Below are 27,264 nucleotides of genomic sequence, written 5' to 3' on the forward strand. Positions count from 1 at the left end.
CACAAACTTTTGTGTGGCATTCACGTTTTAAAAATGGCCGAACCTCTGTCAATGATGACGAGCGTTCTGGACGACCATCTTCGAGCACAACGCCCAAAAATGTTACGAATATTCGGCAGGCCATTCACGAAGATCGACGTCGTACCATCAAGGACTTGTGCGACATTGTTGGGATAGGCTATGGGACCTGTCAGCTGATTGTAAAGGAAGAACTCCACATGCGACGCATCCTGTCTGAGGACCAGAAGCAGAATCGACTTCTCGTTTGTCAGGAGCTCAAAGATCTTGCAAGAACCGACCCCAACTTCCTTTCTAAGCTCCGTGTGACTTCTTCCTCTTCCCAAAGATGAAAATTCAGCTAAAGGGAAGGAGATTTGAGACGATAGAAGAGATTCAGGCAGAATCGCAGATGGTGCTTGACAGGCTGACAAAGAAAGATTTCCAGGGATGCTTCCAGGCTTGGCAGCGGCGCTTGGATCGTTGTGTTCACTCCCAGGGGAACTACTTCGAGGGTGATGGATGAATTTAATACCTGAGATAAGTGTACGGGTTTTTATACGCGCAGTCTTGAATCTTTCCGATCGCACCTCGTAGGCCTATCATCGAATATCAGAAAAAATACAATTCCTGTACCCAAGAACATATGTCTTTATAGTAACTCAAATCCAGGACACCTTTTTTTAGGGTTGTGGGGGTTTGTTCCGGAGGTCTTCTTGCTGAAACAAATTACGCAATTCTTGTCTATCATCTTTTACCATCATTATTTTCTAAAGTACAGAAAACGCCTTCACTGGGACTCAAATCCAGGACAGTTTTTCAGGGTTTTGGTCTTGTTTCTGTAATCTCCTGGCCAAAACAAACAATTGTGTCCTTGGGGATTCTTTTACGATGCTGGGTTTCAGAGCTACAAAAACTATTTTCACCAGGACTCAAACCCAGGCCAGATTTTCATGGTTGTGGCATAGTTTCCAAGCGAAAGAAAACAGCTTCATTAGGACTTCAAACCAGAATAGGTTTTTTGGTCTGTAACCTTTGTTCTTATAATCTCCTTGCTGAAACAATGTTGGTCTTGGCACTGTTCTTTTATCATGCTTAGTTTATGATGAGATACAGTAACTATATCTTCACCAGTACTTGAACACAGGACATTTTTTCAGGGTTGTGGCCTTTGTTTCTGTAACCTCCCTTTCAAAACAAACTACTATGATCTTGGCACTTTTTTCTACTATACTTAGTAAATGAGCTACAGGAACTGCCCTCACCAGGACTTGAACAAAGAGGACACTTTTTCTGGTATTTTGACCTTTCTAGAATCTCTTCTTGGTCTCAAGGAATACACATGCCAAGTTTGGTGCAAATTAGTTTATACAATCATTAGCTATATGCATGCATACACACATTTAAATTTTATATACAAGATTACACTAGATACATAAAAAGACATACAACTGAAAGTTAAGCTTTTTGAAAGGAAAACCAACAAAAACTGCTAAAAAAGTTACTGTTACAAAGATGTGTTTGAATATTTACATACTTTACTATGATATGTTGTTGCTGATAAAGGCAAAATGTTAAAATTAAATATATGTAGTGATCCTTTATCAGCCCAATGTACCCAGCTACAGTATGTATACTGTATGTCTAATAGATCTTTAGTGTTGTGTGGTGGAATTTAGCTTTCTCAGTATTTTTAATGTTAGCACACTGTTCTATTTAGTGTCACACATAACCAAAACAGTGGTTTTAAATTATAATACCTTTCAGCATTTTAAAACAAGGTTATCATTGCACATAAATTTGATATACACCTATCCTTTGATTTACAAACTTTCAATTTACAAATTTTCACTATAATAACCTCATTTCAATTTATGAACATTATTTTTACTACAAAGAAGAACCAGCCTCCATCTGAGGGATGAGTGTCCACTTCATAAGTAATAAATGTGGAGGTATACAGCTGTTTATTCTTTGTTTACTAAAGTTCTGATCTTCATACTGTCTCTCTCTCTCTCATGCATGATATGCTTCTAAAAGTCAATTGTTATTCAGCTTGTCAAAGAATAGACCACTTTCTGTACAGAACTCAAAGATTTATCTCCATGTTCACAAAAGCCCACCACTGGATTCTATCCTGAGCTAGTTGCATCCAGTTTGCTCCACCAATTCCTATCTCCCTAAGATCCATCTTAATGTTATCCTCCCACCTACGCCTAGGTCTTCCCAGTAGTCTCCTCCCTTCAGGCCTATCTACCAATACCTTGTAAACAACCCTCCCCTCCTCAAGAGTGCCGCATGTCCTGCCCACCTCATCCTCCTCAATTTACTCACCCCGACACATTAACATTGCAACGAATTTTCTCCTGATCCATCTTCCTCCCTTTCAGGTCCAAATATCTTCAACACCTCAAAAACCCTCAATCTACATTCCTCCCTCAAAGTGAGAGACCTAGTTTTGCACCCATACAGCACAACTGACAAAATTACACTTTTGTACATTTTAACCTTTAGTATTATTTATATAAGATGGGAGGACCAAAGATTTTGGACTCAATGATAGCAAGCATTTGCCAAATTTAATCTGCTCTTGATTTTGTCATGAATGTCATCCTGACTTGTGTCATCCCCAAGTACTTTTTGTCACATTTTCAAACAATTCATTAGCTATCCTTATAATCTGGTTGTCCTGAATTCTGATGCCAAGACATTATCATATACATCTTTTTTGCATTTATTTCTAGACCATATCCCTACTAGCCTCTAAGAGTGTTTCTGTGTTTGCTTTTACAGTATTTATATTATCACCCAACAGATTAATATCACCAGCAAAGACCAAAAGCTGATGTGTCCCATTCAATTCCAAACTGCCACAATTTACTTGGAGTTTCCTGTTGACATATTCCAAGGCAAAATTGAAAAGTAGTGATGATAGACCATCTCCCTGTTTCAGGCCATTCTGAATGGGAAATGTATTGGACAAATGTTAAACTACACAAATTTTGTAAGACTTGAGGTCATCGCCCTGATGACGGAGGCAGTATGACCTCTGAAACGTTTGTTAACATCGACCAGACTACACAGCGCAACAACCCAGAAGACGGATATCTTCATACACAAATTTTACTATAGGATTCACTTAAACATATCCATACTGTAAATACAGCAACTGCTATACAATGTAAACATTCGATTTAACATTTTAATAGTGCTTTACAGAGTTAAATTCTATTCTAACATGTGGCAAAAATATTTTTCCTCCCTGGGTGCTGGGAACCAGTCTGAATTTTTTTATACTGAAATTAATGAGAATTTCATTTTCAATTTATGAATTTTAACGTTATGAATAGTTTTCATCAAACAAATTACATCTGTTATTCGAGGGATGCGATATATTTACTTACTCACTCCATGGAGCTGAGTCCTTCCTGAGAAGCCACTATGTCTAGGTATTCCTAGTGGTCTGTTCACAATTATTCTATTTATAGTATGCAGACAGTCTATAACAGTAATAATATTTCACTGGCAACTTACTAACATAATTTATTCCATTACATTCTGCAAGAGACTTCAGTACAATGATTCTGCAAAAGACTTCAATACAAGGATATTAGTTTATATGTATGTATAGTTTACAGATAATATTAAGGTCCAAACTGTATTATATACATTACAACTCATGATTTAACTTCCAAGTATTAATGGAGAAAAATTCTAACACAAATGTTATTGCTTAGAGTAACATCCCCATTCAAGATCAACCGCATAATGCAATTAAGGAACCCATTCATAGAACAGCCATAATGTGATCCTCAGTAATGAAACATAATGAAAACAGAAAAATTCTAATATTCTTCAATGCAACCTTCTCTCCAATTTGAAACCACACCTTCAAGATTGGGTGAAACTCATTGTTTACATTTATATTCTTTGGTTCAATGCAGCCTAACTTTCAACTTAAAAAAAAAATCTGACCAACCTCTCATCCTTAATTCAAGACTGGACAATTTTAATTCAAAATAAGAAATTTTACTTGAATGTGAACAAAGGTCAAGACTGAACACATTTATATACATTGAAAACCAAATTTCTGAATTTAAAATTAATTTAAGATGAAGTTTCATACCAAGTGAGACATCAGGTTCCCGCAGTGGCAAGCATTGTCTTCTGGGTTGTTGCACCATGTAGCCTGGCAAAGTTCACCAAATTTTCAGAGGTGAACTACCACATCACAAGGCACAATAACCCCGAACAGAGCTATCTTAAATTTTCATATCACTCATTTCAAACTATTAAATTAAAGATCTTGCTGAATATAGTTACATGTCACAGCTTCTGTACTGACAATGACTGAGAGACAGGACGGAGAAGACCATTTCATTTTGTTATAAAGTACATGTAAACCACTCTCATATGTTCAAAAACATCTGCATTGAAAACTCCCCTTATTTCAGACATTTCACATTGACTTCGCACAAGCAGCAAACCGAAGTCTCACTTCACCATCTTGAGGATATTCCATTTGCTTCTCTGCATTTGGAACATAATGTGTCTTGCAGAACTTATCAAAGTAACGACCCACGTCCATGTGATTCAGGTACACAGGTTCAACGGCCACTTCCAAGTTTTCTATTAAAAATAAAACATTTAAGCTGTAATGTTCACTTAATTCTTCAGACAAAAACAACTCCTCAAGCATGCCACAAAATACCTGAGCAATATCTCCTGGAAAAGTACAATTTTTGAAGTCATAATCAATTATTGGTGCAAAATAAATGTGTCCCTGACCAAGATAAGTACCTGTATTTTTTTCGAATGGACTGCTGGTTCTAGTCCTTATAAGCATTCCTGCTACTTTTTACTTACATTCAAATACATGGTGGTTGAAAAGACAAAGTGTTTTGCCTGTTTCCAATGCTGACACTGAAAATCAACTGCTTCTACAGTGAAACCTCTATCCATCGTTCCCGGAACTATCGTTTTCCCGGATGCATCGTCCGTTTTGTTCGGTCCCGAATACATCCCATATAAAATAATGTTACATTTTCCCGCTTCTATCGTTCCTCGAACTATCGTTTTATCGCATCGATCGTTCAAAAATCTTAGTCCCGGCCCACAATTTTCCCGCAATGATCGTTTCTGAGAATTTAAAATGCTGGGTTTTGAGATAAATTATTACCGAAAGACGCACAATGTTTTTGGAATACGCAGTAGCGGTAACCTGTTATGTCGCCCAACCAGCACAGATTCTTTTGGAATGAGGGGTCAGCGGTGCAGGGGTGATAGTTGGAGTGAATGGCGGTGCCCATTGTCAGAAATTTTACGATTTTAATTTGGGTGCACTCATATTTCGTTCCAGCGATGCCAGATGGCATGTGCAGTGTGAATTTCTTCACAAATGCTTTTATTATAAGTACAAAGGAAAGGCTGGCGGCACTTTTCATTCTTCTGGTTCATCTCGTTTCCAGCGGTTCAGGGTCTTCTACAGCTACGTTTCGTTGAGTTCGGCAGTAATAGTATTTCCATTCTTCCTGTTATTGTCCGCAAAGGGGGTGGGAGCGGTGAGGAAGACGAAGACGACGAATGCGAGCCCGAAGCTGTGCCGAGTTTTGCCGAAGCGCACGCTGCATTGGCGAAAGTGAAGTCGTTCTTTTATGCGCTTAATATTAGTGAACGTGACGAGGAAAACATTTTGAACGTGGAAAGTGCTCTGTTTGGTCTAAAACGTAAAGTTTCGACAAACCAGTTGTCCATTAAAGACTTTTTTGGTAAAAAGAAGTAACTTTGAAAGAGAAACATTGTTTTTTTTAAATTTTTAATGCTTTCCTGCATCTATCGTTTTCCCGCAATCATCGTTTTCATTTCCCACCCCCGCCGAAAACGATGCATCGAGGTTTCACTGTATATGCAACAAAACTCATTCTGTATTTTTCATATAATTTTAATAAATAATGAAGGACTGACTGGCATAAGAATAGGGGGTCTCAAACTTTAGTGTGCACATGGCCCAATCATGTGTTTTCTGTAAACCATATACATTGCTGGAAAATGTATCTTCAGTATTTGGCAATGCCTATCAAAGTAAGCAACTGTTCAGCTTAATTACAAACATCAAATCAAGAAATAAGATACCAAGAAATAAGATACATCATATTGATAAACATGTAGAGGAATGCATGGACACCACAAGATAAATTAAACCTGATATTAAAAAATTACTCAAGAGACTTAATGTAGTAGCATTTTTAATAAATTGCATTTCTATTTCAATAAATTTACATCATTTATAACCCTGCTACCCATGTGTCAATAATAATAACTAAATGTGGCCCCAGGCCTGGAAAAGGTTGAGAACCCATGCATTTGAACCTGAATCATTAATAGTGCTTCTGTTGCATAACAACATAAGTATCAATAGTCAAGACAATAGAATTGATGGGAGTGTAATGTGTTCTGGTATTGAAATCAAAAAATACAAATGTTTTGAAGGTGAAAATCATATCCTTCTTTCTGTACTAGCCAAGTAATACATTTTCACTGCACCAGGTTTTCAATGTTAACAGTAATTCACTGTGAAGAACTATTAAGTCCCTTTCTCCATCAAATAATACTTTTAGACACGTAATACTGATTTGTGTGAACAGTATAAATACAGCCTTGAATGATATATTGAATACAGACAAAGCCTGCTTGGATAGCCAACCTCAAGATTAACTCACAGACATCCTACATGCAATAAATATCTTCTACTTTAAGAAATCTCCTGTAGGGAATTAATTTTACCTTGGGCAGCATAACGCGTGGATCCATCTTCTCCCAGGACATTGTAGAAAGGCTGATGGTTTTTCTTTGTTAAATTTGGCACACCCATCTGTCGAATCCAATTTTCAGAAGCTGCACACAGTGGATCCCACCCATAAATCACACATCTATAGTTGAACAGACGATGCTGCATAATCATTCCCACTGCATATGTTATATTTTCATTTCTCAGTTTTGGCTCAATCTACAAAGGCAAATAAACTTTTGTTAAATTATGGGCACCCAACAGAAAATTCTTCTTATGGAATAAAAAACAAAACGATTTGGGCCTTTCGCAGCAATGTATCTCAATAAAATCTTCTCGGGCGATCAGCCACATCAAATGGTTAAAAGACGAAATTGACGTTTCAGGTACCATCTCTGTCCCCATCATCAGGGGTTCTGATGTGACTGGATGTTGCGGTCATCTCCCATATATACCTGCCTGGCCAGTCCTTGTTGCTGGACCCTAGCCAATCACCGCTGGTGGGTGGAGTCAAGAGCTGGTGCTGTGTGGCCCTGCTTTCTATTGGTGTTTTGAAAGGATTGCTTGAGCATTTTTGTTACCGGATACAAAATTTTGGCACAGGACTTTATAGATGGATAAGGATAAATTAGCAAGAGATTCTTATGAATGGCTGACAAGAAATTTGAAACTTGAAAGTTGGGCAAAGAAGTTAAAGGAAGAATTACAGTGGAACCTCTATCCATCGTTCCCTCAACTATCGTTTTCCCGGATGCATCGTCCGTTTTGTTCGGTCCCGGATGCATTGTCCGTTTTATTCGGTCCCGGATACATCCCATATAAAATAATGTTACATTTTCCCGCTTCTATCGTTCCTCAAACTATCGTTTTATCGCATCAAGTGTTCAAAAATCTTAGTCCTGGCCTACAATTTTCCCGCAATGATCGTTTCTGAGAAATTATAACGAAATTTACGCGATGTTCTTAGAATTTAAAATGCTGGGTTTTGAGATAAATTAATACCGAAAGACGCACAATGTTTTTGGAATACACAGTAGTGGTAACCTGTTATGTTGCCCAACCAGCACAGATTCTTTTGGAATGAGGAGTCAGCGGTGCAGGGGTGATAGATGGAATGAATGGTGGTGCTCATTGTAAGAAATTTTATGAGTTTAATTAGGGTGCACTCATATTTCGTTCCAGCGATGCCAGATGGCATATGCAATGTGAATTTCTTCACAAATGCTTTTATTATAAGTACTTCTGGTTCATCTCGTTTCCAGTGGTTCAGTGTCTTCTACAGCTACATTTTGTTGAGTTCGGTAGTAACAGTATTTCCATTCTTGTTATTGTTCGCGAAGGGGGTGGGAGTGGTCACTGCCACCGGGTATAAACCCATTTGCAGTCAATAATAAATAATAATAATAAAAAGAGGAAGACGACGAATGCGAGCCCGAAGCTGTGCCGAGTTTTGCCGAAGCACATGCTGCATTGGCAAAAGTGAAGTCGTTCTTTTATGCGCATAATATTAGTGAACGTGACGAGGAAAACATTTTGAACGTGGAAAGGGCTCTGTTTGGCCTAAACTATAAAGTTTTGACAAACCAGTTGTCAATTAAAGACTTTTTTGGTAAAAAGAAGTAACTTTGAAAGAGAAACATTCAGTTTTTTTAAAATTTTTAATGCTTTCCCGCAACTATCGTTTTCCCGTATTCATCGTTTTTATTTCCCACCCCCGCCAAAAATGATGCATTGAGGTTTCACTGTATATAAAGTGGGGCTGGGATGTATTTGGCAGGATCCACAGGGAAGAAGTGTGGGTAAAATATGTAGAATTATTAAGGAAAGATGCAATGATACAGAATGACAGAATTCTTTTACAAAAATTAAAGAAAAGAGGTCATTAGTATCTTACTGGGAAATGAAATTGGCACAGGGTAAGGAAGAATACACTATCTGCTGTGCAAGGAAAGGGGTGGGCATGGTTCAGGGTGGGTATTTGGAAGTTGAGAGGGATGAGGAGAGGCTTTGAAATAGAAGTAAGCCCACCATGTTGGAAGGAGGAGAATGTTACACAAAAATATTAAAGTGTTCGGAAATGAGGAAGTGGAGAGAGCAATATGTCGATATAAAGTGGCTCAGTATTAACAAAGACACAGATCTTGCAAGTCTTAATGGATAAAAAATTACAAGAGCAGACTATTATGGCTAGCTAAATGTATGCACACAAACCTCTGGAATGTTACATGCAGTATCCTTGGAATGACGAGTTTCATACACTTGCATCATCTGTACTATAAGCTTTGCCTGGTCTCTGGCACGTGGTTCCAAATCCTTGAAACAAAATAATAATGTTAGTTTACAGCCTGTGATAACCACAGGAAAATCATTGCTTTTTGTTTTAAAAATTAAGGACAGGGGTGTCCAATAAGATAATGAAGGGTAATATAAAATTATAAAGAAAAAAATATTCCTGTTGGAGAGGAGCCCCAGAGAAGTTGTCCCTTTTTATTTCAAAAATTACGTACATGGGTATCTGTAAAACATGCAACAGCTAGTTTTTATCAAATGGCAAGTCTTGGATATAAATTTTATATTAAAAAAACATTCCTCTTGCAGAAATAAATCTGGGAAAATTACTGATTTCAGTCTGTTGTAGAGATTAGGCACAGGGTTATCTAAGAAATGTATACAATTGTATGTCACAAAAAAGGCAAATACAAAAATCCTCTTGGAAAATTAACCTTAGGAAATTGATATAGATTTCTATTTATAAAATTAGGCACAATGCATCCAAGTTATATAACTGCATGCTATAGAAAAAAGTATAAACACAAAATGATTCTCTTGGAGCATCAAATCTGGGAAAAATTAGCGGTTTTTTGTATAAGAATATCAAATAAGTAACAAACAACTATTAACACTATAAAAAAGACACTATTGCCATACACGTTTCAACTGCAAGAGATCATCAGTGGTATCTGGGAAATCAATTCATTTAACCAAATGGTTCAAACTGGATTTATAAATAAATAAGGCGTTTTACAAAAAGATATTTCAAACGATACTGCACTAGATGTTGTTATTCACAGAGTAGAACTACGTACTTACGTATTCTTTGACCTATCATTAAACAGGAGAAAGTAAAAAATTTTCAATAGTTGGCCACCCTGATTTCGAGCTTATATATACCCCACACATTCCAACCGACAGCCTCTCGCCCACGATTCTGGAGTTCACAGGTACGGACAACGCAGCGACAGCTCGCCGCAGACCATCTACGGCTACTGAACCATCGGATCAATAGCCAAGTGCATAGTTCTACTCTGTGAATAACAACATCTAGTGCAGTATCGTTTGAAATATCTTTTTGTAAAACACCTTATTTATTTCTAAATCCAGTTTGAACTATTTGGTTAAATGAACTGATTTCCCAGATGCCACTGATGATGACCTCTTGAGGTTGAAATGCATATGGCAATAGTGTCTTTTTATAGGGTTTTTTGTATGTGAACAAGAAGACATAAGGTGTCCAAAATACATATGTAACAGCTTTTCAGAGAAAAACTTATACAGTCAAACACCATTAGAGTGTCACACTTCATCCATTGCCAGTGACAACGTTAAAGCAGGGATGATGGTAAATTGAAAATTCTTTTTACTCGGAATATCTCCAACACAGAGCCAACTGATAGATTTACCCCATAAAAGGGAGAAATTATTGGCAATACTTTGCTGGCTTGCAATGGAATATTGTTCTTTGTCGGCATATACACCTTTTTATTTTCCACTAACACTGCCCTTTTCCCCATGCCAAACAAACACAACTGATTGTGACTATACAGTATGCATATGTATCCATGCAGTACTTAACTTCCTTATTGTGACCTCCCTGGCAACTGTCTTCACACTAAAGCGTATTTGCGTACTCAAAGTGCATGGAAAACACTTTCTACAGAACAGTCCATTACCCTAACAAAAATAATTCGTAATAATATTACTTGTCACAGTGTGCAGCTTAATCTGGGCAAAGTTTTAATTAACTAACCAACCACCCTGACTTGATACAGATGGCTTCTCAAATCAGTAGGTTCTATTTGCTAGCACTCAGGTGCTGGTGCAGAGCATTTTTACAAATGAATATTCAAGGGAGTTCTATGTGCAGCCAGTGAAAACAAAATGGCATGGCAATGTATCAGACTTGATTATAATACTTAATAATATATTTGAATTGCCACATATGTTGGTAGATCACAAGTAGTAGAGGTGGTATTTCACCAGGGAATTCCCTTTGAAATTACCACAGTGATGGTGCAATGTGAGCATGGCAATATACAAAAAGGTCCTGTAGAAGAGTTTGACTGTAAATACAAAAAATACGTATTTGAAGATGGCTGTCTTCTGGGTTGTTGCACTGTGTAGTCTGGTAGATGTTTACCGAAGTTTCAGAGGTCCTCCCTGCCTCCATCATCAGAGCAATGGAAAGTCAGTAGACATCCATCAGACTACACGGGGCAACAACCCAGAAGACAGCAATCTTCAGACTCACTATCACGAAAACCAAATCCTAAATATATATTCCTCTCAGGACCAACTTGGGAATAGTATTGTTTCCCTGTTTTGAAAACTATAATACGGGTGCCCAAAAGACTTGACCCATTGCAGAAAACAATGTTACATGTAATTTCCTATGTTATGAAGATTTTCAAGCAACTAAATTTTTTAATAATGCAACATAACAAAATTTTGGATTACCACCGAACTTCAATGCTTATTGCTGGCAATACAGTATTTTACTTGCTTACATCTTGAATTTTTACAATGGTGGGCATCAGATCAGACAGATCCATGCTGTATAACATGTAGAATCTTGCCAGATGCATAATGCAGTTCAGGTCTGAAGGATTCACAAGATAATGTAACTCCAAGAAACTGCGCATTCGGGAACTTCGTCCAATCACGTGAGACCGTTGACGACCAGCAACCCCTAAGTTGTTTGCCAAACGTTCAATAACCTGATAAAGCAAATAAAACAAACTGAATATTATGAAGACAATAAGATTAGGTAATTTTATGTGTAGTTCTAAAAGAGGTGAACATAATAGTGTCATTGTGAATGCATAAGATATGTTCCAGAACAGTGATAATTCAATCAATGCAAATTCCAATAAAAATCAAAGACAAGTTACAGTAAAATTCTGATTTGAATATCCAGAATTTAAAAGATAATTTTTTTATAGACTCAAACAAAACCTCCTTTCTCAAATCAGTCTAATCATGTGCAAAGCTATGCATAATTTGAGAAATTAAGTTACAATTATATGCTGCCTAGTGAGGCCCACAGCACACTTCAGGATCACTGGCCATTTGTGTGGGACAATGAAGTACTCAGAGAAAAATTTGCTATATCTCTACACCATCCATCTTTACCATTTCTAAACACACAATATATTATTTGACAATCAATGCTGTAAAGCAAAGCTTTATACCAATATAAAATACAAGCTACAGTTAGCCCTCGATTTGTGCCGATTCAGAATAATGCCGACTTTGAAACCAGAACGTTTTACAATGTTTCTTGTACTGCTTCTTATACTAAATCGTAATTCTTACATCACTGATTTTGAATAAAAATTGTAAATACAGTCATCTCTACAATTATGTATGTTTCGTTAATGCGAATTTTCTCCAATGAGACTGATGAATCAGTAAAAGCTGTTTGTGAAATGCAAACTTTTGCATATGCGAGTTTGTTCTTATGCAATTTCATTCCTGACACTTTAAACTTTCAAAGGACTAATTTAATCTTTGCGGAGGTCCCGGGGTTATTTTTACTACGTGATTTTCTATAGGAGCGTTATGGCATCCATGAGGCTTTATCGTGAAATTTTGAAAGAAAGAAGAAATCACAACAGTCCACAGTACATGCCTTCTTTAAAAAACATGATCCTCCACCAGGGACTTCGTCAGAGAACTAACGCCGCTTTATCATGCCATTGCCGATTGTAAGTTTATAAAATATATTTTTTAAATTCCCTTTATTTTATCTATGTTATTTCAGAGCTTTAAATGTAATGCCATTATATTACTCGTTAATGTTTGGGTGCTGGGAACGCATGTCATTGACTTCCCATTGATTTTACATTATAAAATTGTTCCAATTTACGCCAATTCCGATTACGCCGGTTAGTCCAGAAACACATCCCCGTCGTAAATCGAGGGCTACCTGTATAATGAAAACATACAAACAAAAGGAGGCATATTTCCTATTAAAGCCTCTTTGAAATCACTCAAAAAACTGGACCAGTGATAAAAATAGGGTGGTCAAGTATTCTCCAATTAGCCATGTCCTATGCTGTGTGATGATGTTTTCTTGCAAATAAAACTGTTTGTCTTGTCAGATTTGAATACAGACACTTTAAATGAGAGAGCCAATGAACAACAAATCATGGAAAAATAGAAGGAATGGAATACCTGTTTCCCTCACCCTCACAGCCTCACGACTGCCACACAAATAACACAGTAATAATATGAATTATAATACTGACAATTACCTTCTGCTTGTTTATAAAAAGATATTTGATATGTAGGCTTAACAAATAAAAATCACACATTCCCGTTATATTACTTATATTTCATATTTTAGTAACCATTTCCAAATGTTATCGGTATGAGATCCAGACAGAAATTTTTTAAACATACAGTTGAATTAAATACAACTGTATGTTTTTTAGGTAATATAAAATTTATTTATTATTTATTTTGCTTGCATTTAATTTTTTGTTAACATAAACAGTAAAAATATATTTTTTCCCCTTATGAAGTATAAACACTGTGTAGATATTCATCTGAAAATGGTCAAAATACCATTAGAATCTTACATGAAATACAGAATTTGTGGCCATTAAAAACCTTAGTATTTTCTAACTATTATTTACCAGCATTAAATGTCCAGCAGAAAATAATCCCACATTAAGCTCTGGGCAGGGATTAAATGCTTCCACACTGATCAGCTGACATACTTTACCTGAAGAGGTGTGGCAGGACTGACACTTATCCCTCGCATAGGACACTGCCTGTCAGGCGAATAACGAGGACAGCTGCGTTTTGTGAGAAACTGTCCACCATTGAACACATCTATGTAATAGTAAGGACTCAGTTCACCACCACATTCTTTAGTGCTACAAAAGAAAAAGTGTTTTGACAATGTGTGACTGAGCGCACAATAGAACAGTAATCCTAATAAATTCTCCACACAAAGAAAAGCTTTTACCTCACCTTCTTAAAATGATAAGTGTGAAATACATCAACAAGTGCCTCACAAATATTTCATGGTCAAGAAAAATGTGAATTTTTGTAACTATATTACTCACTGATATATGAAATTTTATAATTTTGACTGATTTCAACTATCATGTGAAGTAACCGTAATTTAGTTGATGAAAGACTCTCGGGCAACATGCTGTGTCAGGCGGCTGAATGGTGAATAAACCATTTCTTCCGCCAACATTTTGAGAGCCATCTCTGCTCTCATCCTCAGGGCAGCTGCAAAATGAAACTGGTCCTATGTAGCGCCGCAAGTTCCCATCAGTGAGCTCGCTACACAGGACCAGTTTTGTTTTGCAGCAGCCCTGAGGATGAGAGCAGAGATGGCTCTCGAAACGGTTCATTCACCATTCACCCACCTGACACGACTTGTTGCCCGAGAGTCTTTCATCAACTTCGGTCGCTGCAAAAGCTTCACTTTAAACATAACCATAATTTAATTACAAAGTTCATGACACACCCCAACAAGACAGAAAAATGTGTAAAAAAAGAGCAATGTACACTGAATGCCAGATACATATTAAATACACATGCACACAGTGTATCAAAAAACTATTATTTATAGCCTCACTGGTATATACAAAGTACCTTATTTATCTAAATATCACACACACCCCAAATAAGATGACCCTGAATACAATTTTTGTAGTGGTCTAATAAAATAATTTGCAGCTGATACCATTGCCATCTGAACTGAATTTCTGATCATCAATTTCCTAAAGTATGGTACCAGTACTTTGATCTGGTAGAAGTTCACAAATGTTTCACAGGTCCTTGCTGTCTCCATCATCACAGTGATGAGTGAATGTCTTCTGGATTGTAGTACTGTGTAGTCTGGTGAAAGTTTACCATCGTTCATTGCTGCCTCCATTATCAAGGCCATTAAACGCTGGTAAACTTCTATTAAACATTATGCTATAACCCAGAAAACAGCAATCTTCAGACTCACCACTATGAAAACCTCAAATTCTGACATGTGTCAAGATTTCTAGTGCCTTCAACTAGTACATTTCACTTGACACCACATAAAATAACAATCCATCTTGTCCAATTTGAATCAAGATTCAATGTGGTAAATTCTTCTGCCTCCTGAATTTTGCTTTTCACCCATCAAAAAGCCTGCTGGAGAAGAAATATTTCACTTCTCCAGTCGTGGAAGCAACTTTCTTTTAAAATTTTCTGGCCATGGTAAAATTCTGTATCTGTTCAAACTTCTCTTAAAATCTTGTTTCTCACAGACAGTAAATGTTTGCACTTCTTTGTTTCATTAATTTCCAACAGTTGTATTTGTTAATATAATTTACCAGTGACGAGGAAGGTTAGTATACGAGGTGCGATCGGAAAGTTTCCAGACTGTGTCGATAGCGGGCGAACCGGATGTAGTACGAGCTTCTGCCGCTAGGGGGTGCGGCCTACATTCATAGTGAATCAGTGTGCCAGCCGGCATCATCGAATTAGCATTTGTTTCTTAGTTACGGGCGTTTTGGTAGTGCATTACACCGACCCTCCTGCGATTTTGGAATGGCGTGTGCATCAAATTTTGCCAAAGACTTGCCAAAACGGCTACGGAAACCTATGAAATGCTAAAGCAAGCATTTGGGGAGTCTGCAATGGGTCGTGCATAAACTTTTGTGTGGCATTCACGTTTTAAAAGTGGCCGAACCTCTGTCGATGATGACGAGCGTTCTGGATGACCATCTTCGAGCACAACGCCCGAAAATGTTACGAAGATTCGGCAGGCCATTCACGAAGATCGACGTCGTACCATCAACGACTTGTGCGACATTGTTGGGATAGGCTATGGGACCTGTCAGCTGATTCTAAAGGAAGAACTCCACATGCGACGCATCATGACAACGCACCAGCGCACACCGCCCTCAAAGTTCGGCAGTTTTTGGCCTCAAACACCATGGCCGTCATCCAGCACCCTCCTTATTCACCGGATTTAGCTCCGTGTGACTTCTTCCTCTTCCCAAAGATGAAAATTCAGCTAAAGGGAAGGAGATTTGAGACGATAGAAGAGATTCAGGCAGAATCGCAGATGGTGCTTGACAGGCTGACAAAGAAAGATTTCCAGGGATGCTTCCAGGCTTGGCAGCGGCGCTGGGATCGTTGTGTTCACTCCCAGGGGAACTACTTCGAGGGTGATGGATGAATTTAATACCTGAGATAAGTGTACGGGTTTTTATAGGCACAGTCTAGAAACTTTCCGATCGCACCTCGTATATGGTATGTTCTCTCTTTTGTACACACAGTATGAGCAGTGTTCACATGTAACAATCATATGAACACTACCAGATAGAATGTTTTTTGACCGTAAATACCTGCTTTGCCATCTTCCTGCATAAACTAAGCTGTAATGACCCAAACCAAAATCATTTTTGTGCAGTGCAGATGTCAAATGAACTGATGCAAAAATTATGGTTAATCCAAACACTGAAAACCCATCACAAATAAACAAAGAATGGTGTAGCAGCTGAGAATGCCATATATAGCAAGAACTGTCTTGCAGTAATTGATAATACATCTCCACTCCTCCTGCTGAACAGCTAATACAGATACAGCTCATGAAAACATGTAACCATGTCCACAGTTACGTCTTGTACAATCACTGGTGCGTTTTGTGCTATCCAAATTCAATCCTCTAATATGATGTACATCTTCATTATCAGCAAAAATGTTAGAATAATGTGTGTATGTGTGTAGTATTTTGATAAGCATGATACTTCCTATTAAAATCTGGGAATAGATTTTTCACAATCACATTTTTACTTTCCATGTAAATGAGGTGAGCAGATTAAAATAACATAATACCAGCCTTCACATCAAACTATTTCACTGGGAACATAAATAAGCAAGAAATATCATCATCCTGCCAAGAATTAGGTCCTTGGTGCAGTTCCGGACAGTTGCTCAAGGTAACTTGCCATATTAGTCTTTTAGTGCCTCAGAGTAGCAGGTGACAAACCAGCTGCCCCTGTACAATTTTTACTCATTCCTAATTTGTCTGCTAAGTGAATCAGAAGAGATATGGGTGAGAAATGGCCACTGCATTTTGCTTACAAAAATCCATCAATATCAGCCAGGTTTGAACCAGCAAACCTTGGGTCCAGTAGCAAGCACGCTACCACTAGACCACATACATGTTAATTTTCCTTTTGTCCCACTGCCCATATGCAAGTATAAACAGTAGTTAATACAAGAAGTTACATAATTGTAATGGAAATATTTTCAGTGCCTTAATGTCTATAATAAATAAATATGGGACTTAAACCACACAAGTCATCAAATATGCCTGGGACTGTTTAACAATGAATGTTCAATGCAAAAAGCAAACCCAAGACTTGTATTGGGTATATTACAAATTCTTCTTATGACATTAGGCACTTTTTCACTTAACACAGATATTATGTTTGTACTTATAAGACACTATTTTCAGTATATTCAGGGAAGAAAATATAAACATTGACAAAATGTACAAAAATTCAAAAAAGGTGCATTTGAAAAATGTGCTGTATTCTCATGCAGATTATTAGCCTATCAGAAAAATTGTTTTCTAATACATTTTTTATAAATACACCTAATAATGCAGTTTGGTCTTTGTACAAAATAATAATCCATCTTGTCCAATTTCGATAAAAATTCTATATGGTAAACATTTTGAGAAGACTCTGAGACCACATGTCATCATAACAGGAAGTTTTCATTAGAGCAACAATAACTTTAACTTTTATTTTCCTCTTTAGCATTTGTCCCGCTTTGACAGGGTCTGCTTTTATCCTCTCTTTGGAAGTGTGCTTGATTTTTTGGACATTTGGTAGGACTCCTTGGTTGAGAGATCAGCTCGTCACAAGGCCTCTATCTGCACACAGGACAACACAACACAGAAAGACGCAAACATCCATGCCTTGAGTGGGATTCAAACCCACGGTCCCAGTGTCCGAGCGGCACAAGGCCCATGCCTTAGACCGCGCAGCCACTGTGATGGCACACCATCATTAACTTTAACTGAATACAAATTATCTTCATCTTACTTGTATTTCTCCCTCCACCGGAGCAGGAAGTGGGCTACAAAACTAACAGGCTCACACTTTACTCCAAGCCTTCTTGCCACACTTTCAAACACAATGCTTAATGTGATTGGAATTCCCCTTCGATACTCCAGCACCTGTTCACAAAAATTATATGAGTGATAAACATATTTCATTTCATTTCTGACACAAGAAAACTGTGATCACAAGTTCAAACAAGTTACATTATTGGAACTTGCACAGTTGCATTTCCCAAAATGAAAGCCTCATTTGAAATGTAACTTTATAACAGAGTAAGGTAAAAATGTTGCAAAGCTGAAGCTTGAACAGCACACCGTAACATCTGTGTATACATAAATTTATCTTTGTTGTTTACATAGAATGCGCAGCTCATATACGAGGGTTATTTCAAAAGTCATGGCAACTAATTTTTTGGGGGCAAATACGTTATATTGAAGAAAGTTCAAAATATACATATGAAAGGGCACAATATTCTCCTCCGATTGGCGTAGTCAGATCAGGTAGGTGTGAATGGGTGTAAGTATGGTAGGCAAGAAAAAAGGCACATTACGGAATGACCGTTTTTTCCATTCTTTAATCCTAGAAAAATTCAATTGTGATTAAAAAAATTCAATGTGATTTAAATCAGAATTCTTAAATTAAGAATAGCACTGCTAGCAGTGCTTCACGGCAGAAATGCGATTGAATGCCACTCAGAGCTTGTGGAAGCTCGGAGACTACTTCAAAGGTTGCTAGTATTAATGTAAGAATTCTGATTTAACTCACATCAAATTTTTGAATTTTTTTAATCAAAATTGAATTTTTCGAGGATTAAAGAATGAAAAAGAGGCCATTCCGTAATGTGCCTTTTTTCTTGCCTACTATACCTACACCCATCACACCTACCCGATCTTACTACTCCAATCGGAGGAGTATATCAGCCAGTATATGTATATTTTGAACTTTCTTCAATAAACATGTTTGCCCCCCAAAAATTAGTTGCCACGACTTTTGAAGTAACCCTCGTATTTGCATATGACCTGTACTGTACTCATGATTAGGGTTTATACAAAAACCGACTTTTGAAAAAACCAGTTTTCGAATTTCAGTGTTTCCAAAAACCGGTTAAACCGATTTTCGAATTTTTACAAAAAACAATATAATTAAAACAGTAAAAAATATTTATACTTATTTTAAAAAAATTCAGTTTATTTAATATTTATGGAACTACAAAAATATAACAAAATAAAATATACTCCATACAAAACCAAATAAAAAACTAAAATAACTAAAATCCGTACAAAATATAAATTATAAATTTTTATTTCTTTTAGTATTTTTCTTCAGGAAATATGATTTCAAAAAACATAAAATGTCCACTGAACGATTACTTAATCTAAACTAAATTATATCGAGTTTTGAAGCTAGTGGAAATACACTAGATTTCTTTGTTGAAATGTTTTGTGGATTTTGCAAATATAGCAAAAGGGTTACCAATCCAACTTGTCTTCTTTCTCGAATTCGTACTCCTAAAGCATTTAATAATTTGGAACTAATTTCAGTCTTTAAAATTTTTAGTTCATTTAGCAGAAATTATTACATATTAATTCTATTATCTAAAGCCGGTTTTAGAATTTTACAAATTTATCCAAAAAACTGGTTTTTAAAAACCAACAAACCCTACTCATGATATGCTGCATTATATTGAAAACTTTGCTGCAGAGAGAACTACCAGTTGTAGCATAATAAATGTGATAATATAATGTTTTATGTACATACTTTATTGATGTAGGAGTTTACTGCTGAATAGTACATTTCATCATTGCTATGAAAACCCATGTCTTGGAAAAGCACACTGCACATAGCTGAAATAATCTGCTGAGATTCAGATGGCTTCCACTGATTGTCACTGATATTCTTGTTCCTCCATGATTTCAATTTATCGTCAGATGTACTAAATATCGGGTGGTTCCCATGCTCCACACGTAACTTTCTTTTGACTTCCATGGCAATATTATCTAGCTCAGCTGCAATAAAACTGTATGTCACTTCTATCATTGGCTGACACCACTGTGCTACCAAAACTGCTCCCTTTTCCAATAAGTGATCTTCATGATCCAGAGCTAGAAAACCTTGCCATTCTTCCTTCAAATGCTCTTGTCGGATGTAACGCATTACTTTCTCTGCGTAGTACTTCTGTGTTAAATTTGAGTACCTACAAATAAAAGTAATTTCTCAATAAGAAACACTTCACTACCTGTAAAGCTGAACATTTCATACAGAAGCTGAATTCAACTGCACAACAACTCATAAAGTTAGCTGTTTAAGCCAAGATGTTCACTGCAGCCTTGAAAACAAGTCACAGTGGATGGAATTTATGTCATATTTGGAGTGGTTGTATCCTATCAGCATACTGCATCACGTATTGGATGCTTTAAGGACTACTACACCAACTTTAATTACTGAGGTAAGGTATAAATCACATCCTAACATTTTATAGGTTAATACAGGACATTTAATTTTTGTTAATAATAGCCAAATATAAATCTTACTTCACGTGAAACTCAAGCTTATGTTTTCTAAAAAAATGGCTCCTTGTACGAACAACTATATGTATTATCTAATATAGATCTCATTTTGATGTAAACTTACATATGAAACTACTTTTGATACAATGAATACTTAACAGTGTACAGGAGGAAATAATTTCTGACTGCAGACACATATGTAAATACAACAGGACTATTTCTACTTTGAAGATTTCTGTCTTCTGAGTTGTTGCGCTGTGTAGTCTGGTCGATGTTTACCAACATTTCTGAGGTCATGAATCGCCCTGATGATGGAGGTAGTATGTCCTCAGAAACGTTGATTAACATCGACCAGACTACACAGCGCAACAACCCAGAAGACAGAAATCTTCATACTCACCGCTGTGAAAACCTCAAATCTTACATATTTCTTCTTTGTTCTTCCCTTCCATTATTGAATAAAATACAGATTTACCCACTACAAACTATTAATAAATGATACTGATAATAGAGATATGTTCTATTGAAATGACCAAATAAGAATGTTAATCAATACTTAAGTATAATCATTCACAATTTAAACTGACCAAATGCTAAATAAGTACAACCGCTGAAGCAAAGTAGTCCAACACTTCAGACAGGTATTCTATGCAAGATCTGATCAGTGAGATTACACATTCAATGTTATGAAAAGAAATAGATGCTACATGTTGATTTACTTATGGTTTATTTAATAACTCTGTCAATAGCTCAGGGTCAATTAGGATGACTGGCAGACAATGAAATAAAAAATATATGGGGAAACCAAAAAAAAATCTCTGTCTGGAGAGGCAGTGTGCAGGAACCTTGCAAAAATGAAGCAGAACTCACTGCACATCACAACTGCAATGTTTGGGATTGACTGCTCCACTAAAATATTTGTATGTGCAACAAATACATACAAAAGCCATTAAAGTATTAAACTGCCAAGAAATCAAATGTAAAATGTGTATATGCCAAATTAAGGCACAGCATTCATTCTAGTTTACACTGTCTGAGAAGTACTTTAGTGTCCTGACAACATATGAAAAAGAGACAATGTTAAGATAAAGTCTGAAACAGCACATCCTCACCATTCAAAAGGGCTACAATATTGAAAACTGCCGCAAACAGTAAAACCATGATGCGCGAACTTAAGACCTTATGGGGTTAGGCAAACCAAAGACACAAACAAAATACTTAATAAAATTAATAATTAATAAACACAAAATATTAGTGTTAAAATTATATGCATAAAATTATAAAATGTTACTTTTGGAACAAAAACCTTATAAATCTAAGGCTCCATGCCAATCCACTGCGATCGCTATTCTTACCAGGTGGTGCAGTTCAACCCCTGAAATTATTAAAATTTATCTTAGGGGCTACAAATAAAATACAATGAACTACACACTTACTTGTCATCACTGTGTTCAATACTCATGAGTTCATTCACCATAAAAGCATAACCGTATTCACAATCCCGTATCATTTTGCCAAAATCAGAAAGTTCTGAACTGGACATTTCTTCTTGCTTATGGAACCTGTGTGACATCCCTGCCATCAAATGCCGAAAATCCTTACCAAACTGCAGCCGAGTCTGGTACAGACATTGCCAAGAGTAAGGCCTCTGATGATCAAAAATATCTTGTAAATCTGGCCACCTTTGAAACAAAAACCATGCTTTATAAAAGACATAAAGCAATGAACAGAGTAAATTTCTTATACTTACAATTCAAGATATGGTCATATAAAAGGAGTTATATTAACACTGAAAAGCAGTATGATGCTATGGCAGTAATGCACATTACAGAGTAAACAATAACAGAAAATATTTTAAAGAAATATTTCTAACTGTACCTGTAGGTAAATGCTGGTTTGTAAATATCATTTACCACTTTTAAATTGAAAATACCGGAAACTGCTATATATCTCACAACAAAGGTGCATTTAAGGGCGGCCGCACACCAACTGCGTCAAGACAAGCATCTAGACATGAGACAAAAGACACAGTCTTGCTTCATTCGTGATTCAGACTCGAGTCCGCACACCGAAGTAGCATGTGTCTGCGTCTTATCACATCTTCTCTAGTTGATGACATGACGTCGTCCAGTGAGGAAGATATTTTAATGTACATGTGGCTTAAATTACGTAAAAGAAGGAAAATGAAGTGGATTCATGACTTTAATGAGTCGTGTGCTCAACATGGTGCATACGTTTCAGCGCGACTTGTTAAACGATCCGGTGAAATTCCAGTCTTATCATCGAATGTCCCCAGAATCCTATAAGGAACTTCTTCAGAGAGTTTTGCCACTATTGAGGAAGCAGGATACAAACTATAGGAAAGCTATTAGTGTTGATGAATGGCTACTTATAACATTAAGGTAAGTGTTAGCATTAATTATAAGAAATAAATCACAAAACATGTGCGCCAAACTGTGCATAAGAAGAGTTCCATCTGACAAGCTTGATTCTAGGACCTCAAACATGCAGTTTTCATAAACATTCCTCAGATAAGATCATGGCAATCCCATCTAAGTATGTCTCTTCAACTTCATGATTCACAGAAATCCTATCACATCACATTTTTTAGACACATTTGTTAAAAATTTGTCTCAACACCTTGCATGTGTAGTTTTAAGGCCCAAATCTTTAATGAACACAGTGAGCATGACACAGGGTGAAAGACCTTCAATTCATTGTTTCCTGATACACTTCATATATTTTAAAAATCCGCAACAAAACACCTAACTGATCTGTGTTCTCATATTAACCTTTATGTGCAATAGACCACTATCAGCATAACATTTAAATAACATCTCCTTTCCCGTCTTCAAATCGCAAATAGTCACTGAATCAACGAGATTCTTTTCCACTATTCTTTCTATGAGACTTTCTTCTCTAGCATTTGTGTCCAAGCCTTGCAAATGAAGACTGTTTGTGAATTGAAAGTATCAACAGAGAAGGGAAGCAGGCTGATGTATATGATATCTCTGTTCCAAGACATATAATTACTGCAGACTGAGAAAACTATGAAAATTTCTGATTTACAAGTTTCTTAAAATATTAGAGTTGTATGTAAACAACTGCAAAACAGGCAGAAATTAATTAGCTTTTGAGAACAAAGCAACAAGATGTTTCCAGGAGTGCTACTATAATTAGACATTAAGAATGCAAAGTAGCAGGTCAAAAACTGTTGTTCCCTCTCAATTGACCTAGTGCATACAATGAAACATTCTGGGCAAACATTTTATAACTTTATTATTCTTTTAACCCACTTTTCAGTTTCATACCTGAAACAAATTTAAATCATTAGATAATATTTTGTTCTACACAATACTTGACCCTGCAGGGGGAAGTTGCAGCACCGGTCCATTTGCCAGCCATACAAGACAGGCAGACAGACATTATATCCATTCCATGGATCTTGGCTGATTAATGTGTGGAACAAGTCAGTGTAAGTCATACTAGAAAAATACTTAACTAGTATAAAAATTATAAATTCCATATAACTATTCCACAATATGGATTAGAATTCCATATATAATTAACAAGTTGCTATTAATTATGTAGGATTTATTATTTCATCAACAGAGTAGGTGTGTAACAAAATAAATTTCTTTATGCTAACTAAACTGGTAGTGGACAATTTTTTTATTTTTACTGGGAACTTGTTATAGACCTTAATTCTTGAATCTTTCAAAGTACACAGTAAGATAACAATCAAGTCTGTGTGTACTGTTTGCTACTGTAATCTTGAGACTTGCAAGGAATGCTGCAAGTTTGAAGTGTTAAAGGCTACTGCAAGAATGAGTAGGAGCTATTCCTGCTCTCCCCCAAGTGCCTAATGTTTTGTTTTTATTACAGACTATGTGAGTGATAATAAATTGCCTCTTTCTGAAATCTCAGGTTTCCATGGAGGTGAAAATAGTTGTTCATAAACCTCTGAATTTGAACAATTTAATAGTTATTGACTATAAGTATCACAAACATAAACATATATTCAGCAGTGTTAGTATGCAAAATTATGATTATTTTCTTCTACACAAAGGTAAGAGAGTTTAAAAAAACATGTTTGGGAAATGTTTTGGGCGAAAGAGCAGAGGTAATTAAAAAATCGATACGGGGTGCTGTATCAATCCAGTGTTCCAAAACCGCCGAATTCTCTAGCTGCTCAAGGCATATGTGCCTCATGATCCTTGCGGCTAGCGTTGATGGTTCTGATAGTTTATCAGATCCCTGATAACGAGGATCATAACGGTTCTCGAAACGTCAGTTTTTTTGCGACCACCTGACCCGATAAGGATTCATTGGGTATTCAAACACTTGTGAAGAAATCTTCCCTTTTCACACAAAGGAGCAGTTTTATTAGACAAATATAAAACTTAGGTCTAGAACAAAACTATACTTTAAAACTCTTGCTGAAACTTACCGCTGAATAAACTTCGTTTTCCAGATTTTGTTACTGTTTCTTACTAACTTACTAAATTTTGTACACGTTGAGCCAAAATTACAAACATCTTCGGCTGATAATACTTCACTTTCAAGAATATATTCTAAAACCTCATTTGAGAAATACAGAATCAACACGTCAGACGCCATTTCAACAAGCTTCTCCACAGAATATAAGATTTGAATTGTTGATTACACCGTAAATGACACATACCACAGAAAATACCAAAGTTAAAAGTTGGCAATACATCCTGCCCATGGCGTACTTATTGTGCTGCTATCATGTTGGCAATTCAATTGCTATGATAGTAATCTGGCGGAAACAGTTCGTATTATACCAAGGTTGCTGCCACTTCCAAGAGCTTAGTCGGTAAGAATGTTACCGTCCAACATACTCGATCCTCTTCGCCCTAAACACAAGTACAGTTATTTTTAAAAATTTGACGATACCTGTCTCCTGGGATATTGCACCATGCAGTTTGGAAGAAACTAACTGACGTTTCAGAGGTGCTTCGTGACCTGAAGCTGTTGGCAGTAAGCGCATCAGAAATGTCTATTTCTACCGGATTACAGGGTGCAATATCCCATATGACAGTCATCTTCACACTCGCCACAAATGAATCATCTGCTACATCACTTAATCAAAGCCCTCCACCGAAACCCTGTCCTGGGCCAACAAAATCCAGTCTCCTTCAACTCTAATCTCCCACAGATCCCGCCTGACATTATCTTCCCATCTACATCTAGGTCTTCCCAGGGGTCTCTTCCCCATCGGCTTCCCGATCAATACCCGGTGCACACATCTTGCCCCATCCATCTGCGTCACATGCCCCGCCCATCTCATTCTTCTTCCCCCTGTGCAAGTCAAATTTTGTGTTGAAAGAAATATTATCTAATGATTTAACTTCGTTACAGATATGAAACTTAAAAGTGGGTTAAAAGAATAATAAAGTTATAAAACATTTTCCCAGAATGTTTAATTATATGCAGAGTCTCAAAAATGCAATAGTTTCTGTGAATTATAAAATTGAAGAGATGTACTTGGTGGGATTGCCATGATAGCATCTAAGGGTGGTTTATGAAAATTGCATGTTGGAGGACAAAGAATCAAGCTTGTCAGATGGAACATTTAATTACACCTTAGTTGTGAGATATAAAGCAGTTTCAGGCATTTTCAAGTTTATCAACACACATCAGCACTTAATTTCATGAACAGTTAGAAATACTCCTTTAAAATACTTTGTGGTTGTTTACTGTATGTAATGTGCATACTTTCATAGCATCATACCACTCTTCAGTGTTAATAAAGCTCCTTTCATACAGCCATTTCTTAAATTTTAAGTATAAAAAATTTACTCTGTATTAATTGCTGAATGTATTTCTGTTATAAGGCATAGTTAGCTATCTGTTTCAAACATGCCAGATTTGCATGATGTCTTCGATCATCATAGGCCTTACTCTTGGCAATGTCTGTACCAGACTCAGCTGCATTCTAACAGCTGATAGCTGAGACAGCATGCAAGATAGAAGAAATTTCCAATTCAGAACTTTATGATTTTGGTGAAATGACAAAAGAGTGTAAATACATTTATGCTTTTATGGTGAACAAACTCATGAACATTGAACACATTCATGATATGTATCTTTTTGAGATAAGGTGATGTTTATAACCAGCAAATATAAACTGGCCAGGCACCTGATCCAGACATCAGTATTATGATGTGTAAAATATTTAGGCACCCAAAAAGTAAAAATCCAATATAAAAATACAATCACTGAACAGAAATTAAAAAGGAAGACAATTAAATTTGGAGACTCAAGAACAAGTGTCCACGTCCAGCAAATTTTTCCACACCTAGCACATCTTGTTAGGGAATTTATCTAAACAAAGGGCTGTAGATATTAGAAGTACAGGCAGGACCACTTCCTGTTTGACCGAGAAGCAGCAGCCATTACAGTCAATGATACTTCTACTACGAATTGTGTCCGTCTCCATATGTTAATGCATTTCTCATTTCTTGAATACTGATGAAATGTTTTATTCCTTCAAAATTTACAGCAGAAACACAATAAATTATAAGAACAATATTTCAAACTGTAATATCACAGACTTACTAGGAGAGACATAAAGCATAACAAGACTGGG

The 27,264-nt window shown here is 36.6% G+C and overlaps 1 protein-coding gene across 1 annotated transcript; it reads right to left on the minus strand.

The window, feature by feature from the left end:
* Positions 1-1,347: 1,347 nt before the first annotated feature.
* Positions 1,348-25,303, minus strand: LOC110829382 (F-box only protein 21). The gene is made up of 9 exons (XM_022063042.2): positions 25,099-25,303; positions 22,085-22,330; positions 19,900-20,335; positions 18,124-18,257; positions 13,791-13,944; positions 11,569-11,778; positions 8,996-9,097; positions 6,781-7,003; positions 1,348-4,626 (listed from the first exon to the last, which is right to left on the minus strand). The coding sequence occupies exons 1-9, from the start codon at positions 25,266-25,268 to the stop codon at positions 4,457-4,459; spliced, it is 1,845 nt and encodes a 614-aa protein (XP_021918734.1). The 5' UTR covers positions 25,269-25,303; the 3' UTR covers positions 1,348-4,456.
* Positions 25,304-27,264: the final 1,961 nt, after the last annotated feature.

This window comes from Zootermopsis nevadensis, unplaced genomic scaffold (genome assembly GCF_977971745.1).
Source record: "Zootermopsis nevadensis isolate Lab colony 2312 unplaced genomic scaffold, Znev_1.0 Znev_ptg000019l, whole genome shotgun sequence".
In the NCBI taxonomy this organism is placed as follows: Eukaryota; Metazoa; Arthropoda; class Insecta; order Blattodea; family Termopsidae; genus Zootermopsis; species Zootermopsis nevadensis.

Excerpts from the sequence above, each read along its gene's own strand:
- LOC110829382 (XM_022063042.2), bottom strand. The coding sequence starts at position 25,268 with ATGGCGTCTGACGTGTTGATTCTGTATTTCTCAAATGAGGTTTTAGAA. Across the intron at positions 18,258-19,899 it reads TAAACTCCTACATCAATAAA|GTGCTGGAGTATCGAAGGGG; the intron begins GTATGTACATAA and ends TTTTGTGAACAG. Across the intron at positions 7,004-8,995 it reads CTGCATGTAACATTCCAGAG|ATTGAGCCAAAACTGAGAAA; the intron begins GTTTGTGTGCAT and ends TTGCCTTTGTAG.